General features: G+C 34.7%; 1 protein-coding gene across 1 annotated transcript; it reads left to right on the top strand.

The window, feature by feature from the left end:
• The first annotated feature begins 6,019 nt into the window (after positions 1–6,019).
• Positions 6,020–7,610, top strand: comm (commissureless). The gene is made up of 2 exons (XM_017626572.1): positions 6,020–6,063; positions 6,177–7,610. Exon 2 carries the CDS (start codon positions 6,307–6,309, stop codon positions 6,904–6,906), a length of 600 nt encoding a protein of 199 aa, XP_017482061.1. The 5' UTR covers positions 6,020–6,063; positions 6,177–6,306; the 3' UTR covers positions 6,907–7,610.
• The last annotated feature ends 1,236 nt before the right edge of the window (positions 7,611–8,846 follow it).

Raw genomic sequence — 8,846 nt, 5'->3', positions numbered from 1 at the left:
GACAGACGGACAGACGGACATGGATAAATCAACTCAGCTCGACGTTCTGATCATATAAGTATACATTTTAATGGGTCTATCTCTTTTTGTTCTGGTACTTACAAACATCGGACCAAAGTTATAATACCATTTCATGCTCATGAAAGGTATAAAAATAGGGGTATACTTTTTTTTGGTATAGAACAAAACTAGGGGCTGGCGGCATTAAAAATGCGACCTTATTTTACATACATTTTTGGACTACTTTAATGTACATGTGTATGCATGCACATATCGGCTGCTCCATTCCAAAACACAGTATTCAACATTTTCTCGGAAAATGCGGTTTTTATAATTTGGGATACACTGTGTTTAGACGCACCTTTTAATGAGGCCTATTTGTTGATAGCTGCAAGATTTTCGGAGATACGACACATATAAAACGTTGTATCTAAACAATTTTTAATCTTGTCCCATCCCAAAACAAAGTATCTATCTCTTTCCTCTACTTCAATTTTATTTTTAACACATACTGTGTTTTGGAATCGAGTAGTCGATATGTTCAAAAATACATACATATCCGCATAGTAAATAAATTAAACCGACTTCAGTGGTAAAATAAAAATATTAATTAATACTTTTAATTTTAATAAAATCTCTCAGAAAAGTCCAATGAAAATGAAAAATGTAAATTCGTTCTAAAATACTGTTATGATAGTACTTGATTATATGTACATATGTACATACTTACACATATACATACATAGCTACATAGGTTATAAAAATTAAAATTCTTTAACTTCCTGACCTGTCTTCTACCCATTAACAAATACTATTTGCCTATCCAAAAATTTACGTACATTTTCTTTTTTCGCACCCAAAAAAGAGTGCAACTCTAAACAAACGACCTTTACCCTCAGCATGCAGACTTGCAACTGCTTTGTGGCATATTCCTGATGAGAAGTCTCACAATCCCATTTAGTTTTTGTAAATGCTGCACGAATAAATTCCCAGAGAGTAACTTTGGGAAATTTTCTACATTTTCCTTGAGAGAACAAAAATCTTATGCTCTAGAGTTTTCCGGTTTTACCTTATGAAATCGNACGACCTTTACCCTCAGCATGCAGACTTGCAACTGCTTTGTGGCATATTCCTGATGAGAAGTCTCACAATCCCATTTAGTTTTTGTAAATCCTGCACGAATAAATTCCCAGAGAGTAACTTTGGGAAATTTTCTACATTTTCCTTGAGAGAACAAAAATCTTATGCTCTAGAAACAAATTCGAATGCATTAATTTACTTGTATTGACTCAATACTATTGAGTTAATTTTACTTAGAGTGAGTACAAAAATTGTAGTAGATTTTGCTGATTGAGTTTTTTGTTAAAATACACATCTCATTTTAATTGTATTCAGTAGCTTTTTGTAACCATTGGTTGTTCAATTTCCGTTTATTACAGCTCGACTAAAGATCTATTTAACCTTCTTTTTATTTGTTTCTTCTTTTTTCTGGAGTCTAGCTCTACTTAGTTACTGTATGTTTCCTTATGTAAGTGAAGCGGTGTTCTCTACCATCTTCGATTGAGATACCCCAAAGCAGTAAATAAACAAAGAATATCTAATATTTTATACTTTGCTCATCCTTGAAAGCCTTTTATATTGTCACATTCATTCCGAGTTCAAGTAATAAAAAGAAAAAGGGTTTCAAATTGATTTCATCGATACAATTTTCCTTCTTGTTATAAAAAGATTGTCCTATTGAAGAAAGATCTTATTACTCTTTAAATGTAGTTTTTTTCCGGTATACGTTCCTTCATCCGATGAGCTTTACAATGATATTGAAATAGTTCAGCGAATTAAGAGGTTCCGCTGGCGAGGTCATGTCATACGAAATGATGCACAGTGGGACGTCCACATATAAGCTGCGGCCAAAAGTAGTAATCGTACTAGAAATTCGCTGAAATTTCGCATATGCGCTTTTCGGCACTTAATAAAAGAAAATAGTGGAAATAGTGAAATTCTACGCGTTACCACGCCCACAGCTCTTGGNAATGATGCACAGTGGGACGTCCACATATAAGCTGCGGCCAAAAGTAGTAATCGTACTAGAAATTCGCTGAAATTTCGCATATGCGCTTTTCGGCACTTAATAAAAGAAAATAGTGGAAATAGTGAAATTCTACGCGTTACCACGCCCACAGCTCTTGGGGACGGAAATAGTAAATGTTATCCGATTTTGATGAAATTCAGAGCATATGCTGGTTTTAACGAGAAAAGCATAAATTTTAAAGATCGTCAAAATCGGTTTACATTATCGTCCAGTAATTCCAGAAGAACAGGCGTAAATTTAAACATAGATCTTTTTTGATGAAAGTCGGTGTGCCTCGCTCGTTTAAGCCAGAATTTTCCAACTTGGAAGATAATAAAGAATTTCTTATTACGGCGCTCGCCTTCTACATAACTTTTTTGGCTCCATTTATGAATTTCGGAGAAAATGAACAGGCACATTTATTTTATTTCTAAAGAAGTTCCTATTTTCTATATTTCTTCATTTTAAAAATGACAAACCCGAAAACATTCACAATACCTGCATACTAAATTATGTGCACGATATGTATTAAGGGTGACAGGTAATAAGATCAACGGAAATAAGGTCAATTGACTTTATTTCCCACCCTGGTGCGAAATAAAGTCAACTGACAAAATTACCTTTTTAAAAACGAAATAAAATCCATTGACGTTATTGCTCTTTCAAACATTAAATTTGCTTAGCTTCGCGACGGCCAGCGTCCACGCGCGCCGCGTACCCCGCGTGACCGGCGCGCTACACCAAGTCACGCTACGCGTGCCGAGATTGGGAAACGATTGCTGTGTCAAACTCGATCAAAATCCTCAGGGTTAATCTAGAAAATATGTATTTAAGATTCTGCGTCTTCATTGTAATTGTCCGTCTAAATGATCTTTGTGAGGTCTGACCACAGGTCATACTTGTGAACTCCTCTATGACCGTCACTCTACCGCCGTGAAATTCTCCGCAACTACGTCGAAGGATACTAAGCTGAGGATCCTTTCTAGTAGGCAATTAGAGTGGGTTTTTGGCGATTTTGTAATTTTAATTGAAATGTATGTACCTAAGTCCCAGGGCCGAAAAGTTTAAGCTCTGGATTTGAATATTTCATTTTGCTAATTCAGGGTTCTCAATCTTAATTTTAACGGCCATGCATATTTTGCTTATTTTAAAGTACACAGGATCTCTACTGTTACGATTATCCTTGATTTCTCGATGATATCCTAAATCCTTCCAGTTCATTTCACTGTATAAGTAAAAGCACACTTAAATTATTGTGTAATTGTCTTCATTGTACAAGAAAAATTTTACAAGCTTTGCTCGTATGTATGTACATTAGACCGCATCACTCCCCATACAAAAAAAATCGGTACTATTTTTCCATTGGAATTATAAAATCTATTATATTTTAAGACGTCCAGCAAAATATTTCGGAAAAATATGAAGATTTAAGTGAGCTGGACCGATTTGAAAATACCTCCAAAAATGCAGTTTTTTATGAATAAAAATAGTTTCTTACAGATTTTTTTTTTAAATCCCCTCAAATGACAAAACGGTTTAAGCTTAAAATATTTGCATAGAAATATTAAAAAAAATTAAACAAAAATGTTGAACGGAATCGTAATGAAGAGATTTTTGATGCTGTTTTTTAACTTTTTTCAAAGATTGGTATAGGAAAAACTTGAATAACTGAACCTAAACTCTTCCGATTTAGACTTAAGAGGTGTCATTGGAAAGGTATTTTCTCAATCTTTTCATTTCTTTGCTAATAAACTCATTCAAAGGATGGAAGAGAAAGGTAGGATGAACGAACGTCATTCAAAGTTGAATTAAGATGTGTTGGTATTCGAAAAAACAAGATGGGGCACGAATGACTATTTTACCAGGAATAAAAACAGTGTTAAAATACCTTTCTACTGATGTCCCATAAGTCTAAATCAGAACATTATTGGCCCAGTTATTCAACATTTTCGTAAACCAATCTTTGAAAAAAGTAAAAAAACAGCATCAAAAATCTCATTCTTACGATTCCGTTGAAAAGATTTTTAAATATGTTTATGCAGATTTTTTAAGCTTAATCTAATTTGTCATCTGAGGGGACTTTTTACAAAAAGTTCTTTAAGAAACTATTTTTATTCATAAAAAACTTCATTTTTGGAGGTATTTTCAAATCGGTCCAGCTCGCTTAAATCTTAATATTTGGCCGAAATATTTTGGTGGACGCCTTAAAATATAATAAATTTTGTAGTCCCGGCGGAAAAAACGCAACTTTTTTTGGTGATGCAGTCTAATGTACATACATACGTAAATGCATGTGTGTGCACCTATCTATTAATATCGTTGAATTATTTTAATATCTATTGCAAAATTTTATACAGACAAGACTAAGAAGTAGAAAATAAATAATATAAAAAAACTTTTTAATATTCAGCACTTTTGTAAATGGACTAAAAAGTAGAAAATAATACTTCTCAGTCCCATAGAATTTGTTTTGATAACTTTTGATTTTGAAATTTTAGCAAAAGTCGTTATAAACAATTTATGAGATTGAATTTGAAAAGCGTGGGGCGCATGCAATACAAAGCATTATATATTTAATTGACAATAGGAAAACTACATAACATAGCCTCAAAATTCCTACAGAGAAAGTACAAATTTGAGATCGATTTTAAGCGGTCGTTATTCATATATCCACATACATATGAACATATATTACCCTCCATATCAGTTCAGGTGTCTATTACATGCTTTTCGTTTTCAATCTCATAAATTGTTTATGACGACCTTTACTAAAATTTCAAAATCAAAAGTTATCAAAACAAATTTTATGGGACTGAGAAATATTATTTTCTACTTTTTAGTCCATTTATAAAAGCGTTGTATATTAAAAAGTTTATTTTATATTATTTATTTTTTATTTCGCTTCCGAAACAAAATTGTTTTCGTACAAAATTACGCAAAAAAGGTGTAAATTTCTTCGAAAGTTCGAAAATACGATTCGGATTGCAGCATACCTGTTCTACGATTCGTAGCAAAATCCGAATACGAAAGTGTTGCACAGTGTTATGTACAGGGGCCCGTGATTTTTCAGTCCAGCGCTCCGAGCTGTCTCTAGACGGCCCTGCATGTATGTAACTATGTGGTTTTATCTTTACTCGAATATGAATCAACAGTTTTATTAGCAAAGACCAAAGCGTGTGTACATCAGTATGTACATTTAAATAGATATTGCAAGTGTTAGAATAGTATAAAGGAAGAAATCCCTAATTAAAATTAATTGATTTCTGGCTTTTGACTCTATCGGCATTACCTCGTTCGTTAAAGGTAAAATAAACGAACAAAATTGCAGAAAATTCAATAGTAGCTCTGACCAAAATCAGGAATAGTGCAGTTCCTCGTCGGTTCGTTCATACAACATATTGAATTAGGTCAGTAGCATATCCTGCCGATTGGAGTCGAACTGCTGAGCACTTATATGTACATACATTTCTACAAACGTAGACTCTGCTTTGAATAACTTCTTCTGGCCATTATTCTCCATTCTTTTCGCAAACTAACACCCTCTCACTGAAAGTAGGTGTAAATGTGTTAAAGTGGCAAGCATGATTTTAAGTTGCAGCGCAGTGTTGCAAGATTTAGTTGGCCAGACGCCGCTGCGGACTCCGAGTTCAATTCAAACTGTTGAGTGAAAGACTCCTGCAATGACGTTTTGTTTACGAGCCCACTGAAAAGTCGGCAGAAGTGCTGGAGAGAAGGTGAGGTTATTGGAAAGCGCGAGAGAGAGAGAAAATAAAACTCCCTTCTGAAGAGTTGTAGTGCAATCACATACAATTCGGCCACATACCCTCCATAAGGGATATTGAGCGCGCAGAGATGTTGTTTGGCTACTTACTACAAACCGGCTGGCTGGTGGCTGTTCTGGTGGCAAGTGACTTCTGTTGCATGCGCTGGCTCAACAATCAGTTCGACTTGGACGGGCAACGCGTGAGCACGCAATCAACGGGCGCGTTCTATGGGTAGTAAATAGTAGTTAGTTAGCAATAGTCGGAATTTCTACAAAAATAAAATAAATTCCGCTTATTGAAACGCGCGCTTAGTGAAGCGAACATTAACAAACCAACTCTATTAGTGACATATGTAGGCATGTGAATTGGGAAAATATTATTGAATTTACTTCAAAAATTATTTTAATCAAAAAGATAGCACGGGAAGTGGAAAAATTGCTGAATAAAATTTAGTAAAAAATTTAAAGTGTAAAAATGGAAGTGACGACAACAGCGCATTATCTTTACGATACTAGCACCCCCAGCTTTGCTGACGATATAACCGACTTCACTGATACCCCTTACGCCGACTTGGCGGCAGTTACGTCAAACAACGTAGTCGACCGGCTGCTTCACTCTGGCGAACAGTTGACACACAACCAAATCACCTTCGAGATACCATCGCATCACGATCTCGAGCACATCAACACGTTGCACACGTTCAATACGCTGCTACAGCGCATCGGCAATGTGGCATACGACACTGTTGCTTCCGCCAACGCACAGGCACATAGCAGGCAGGCAACAGAGGAGCAGGCGCTACGCCCGCTTGGCGTGGATGCGACTGGCCACCGCATTACCAGCGAACAAATCTCAAGGAGTGCTGTGTTGAACATGGCCGACCTGAAGCGTGGGGTCGGTGATGTGGGTGGTAGCTTCTCAGAACGTGTTTTTGGCGATGCCGATATGCATACGGTCATCAATTATTTATGGATTGGTGTTGTCACTGCGTTGGTGGTGCTGTCCGTGATTTTCATTGTGTTCTCCTGCTACTTTTATCGCAAATTCCGGCAATGGAAGAAGTGCAGTAAGTAATAAGCGCATAAGTGATAAATTGACTGCTATAAATTCATACATACATATGTATGTACATATTTGTATGAGTGTGTGTGTCTGCAAATATCCCAGTGGGGATCTAATGTATTGCTTATGAGTTTTATATTCTATTATTGTTTAATATGTACACAGTACTGTAATGTATTCAAAAAGTCCCAAAAATTTCATATTAAATCCCATAGATTTCTGGATATTAAGTAATGCAAAATTAAATGATCCACTTTTTTTAGGACATCGCCAAAAAAAAAGCATTTTCGAATGTGGAAACGGCTGCTTTACTGTATATTTATTCGATTACCCGATTACCATACATTACATTTTCGACTGGGATGGTATACACTTACTTTAGAGTTAGCATAGTTATGGGCGCAGCTGTTCGTTAGAAGTGCAAATTTTGTGTTAATGACGACTAATGACCCGCTCGGTTTACGTAATAAAAGTCAACGACTTGTTTACATCACTTTTTTTGCAGTGATATGTAATTGCATACTTCCATTGTAAATTTTTAGTTTAACAGGTAAACTGGCTGCTCAAGCGTGAATTAGTTCAAGTAGTTACATGATTACAATCAACAAATTATTAAATTCGAATTAAAATTAATCGCTTATTTCACTTTGTACCTACATACTTATTACAAATACTAGGTTTTATAAGAAAGAGCATTCATTACAATTATATCTGGAATCACAAGGCATAAGACGTTGGCTTTACTTTAATGTACCATTCGGGTAGTATCTACCATTGCGTATGAGGCACTAGACATTGAAAATCTATTGACAAATAAACTTCAAAGAAAGAACTTCTAACTTCACTAACCCTCTCTTATATTCCCAAAAAAAAGCCTCATAAAACTTCCTTATGGTTTAAATGGTGCAATATACTTAAAATATCCCGACTTAAACTGTTATACCTTGTGACCACAGACATATAATCATTTTATTGCAATTAACTTTAAATCAACAGCAAGCGTAAAAGCTAATTGTGTCAACTTATAAAATATGTATCGCGACCGATTATTAATACTACTGAGTTCACCTACACTGTTGCAAGAGAAATCCAAGTGATTTTTTCAGCCGTAAAAAATTAAATGTGGGTTGAGTTGCAAATTTAATAGGCGCCTACACAAAATAATTGCCAAAATTTTCGTAAAGTTTGTAACACGCGGCTCAATGTTTTCATACTATTGCAGAAATTCATAGTTTTATGTCACCAACGAGCAAACTAATTAAAATAGTGAAATTAATTTGACTCAAATTTAAAAAAAGTATGTAATGCTGTTTCACTAGCCCTTTCAATTTTAATAGGATAAAATGCATGTTTCAAGTGGCTAACAACTCTAGTTGATTTTTTTTACTTTTTTTGCTGAGAGTGCTAGTCATTTCCTTTCATATAAATGAAATTTCGAGTATTTTTTAAATGGAAGAAAATGCATAACATTGTTAGCAAAAAATCATTCATTACTGAGGGCGAATCCTCTATTTTCTTTTCAATTGAAGGTTGGTAACGTATTTGTTCATTCAATAATTATTTTTACCAAATTGTATATTATGCTATGTTTGGTTTTCAGTTAGTATCGAGAAATTAGTAGTTCAAGCCAAGTATTTGTGCTGAAAGTTAAAAAGTGTCAATGCCAGTTGCTAATATTTTTAAGATTAGAACTTTTAAAGATCAAATTATTTCCTTGTGGTAGATATTATGCAGTAGGCTGTTTATTCCAACTGAAATTTCATTTAGTAAATAGAGTAGCTTTTGCCCGCAGCTTCGCCCGTGTGATGTTTTGGTTTAACGTAATTCTTTGAAATGTAACAAAGAAGGAAACAATTAATTTCACTACATACATATATAATGCCTTTTGTTAAAAAAAGTTTAGCAATTCAAAATAATGACATCGACTGCAATACATTTCGTAAACAACGTCT

This window comes from Rhagoletis zephyria, unplaced genomic scaffold (assembly GCF_001687245.7).
Source record: "Rhagoletis zephyria isolate East Lansing unplaced genomic scaffold, Rhagoletis_zephyria_1.1 Rzeph_scaffold_04688, whole genome shotgun sequence".
NCBI classification, from domain to species: Eukaryota; Metazoa; Arthropoda; class Insecta; order Diptera; family Tephritidae; genus Rhagoletis; species Rhagoletis zephyria.
Note: the sequence above shows the minus strand (reverse complement) of the source record. Positions and strands in the feature narration are given on the sequence as shown.

Bases quoted from the DNA above. Each gene is read 5' to 3' on its own strand.
- comm (XM_017626572.1), top strand. From the start codon at position 6,307: ATGGAAGTGACGACAACAGCGCATTATCTTTACGATACTAGCACCCCC.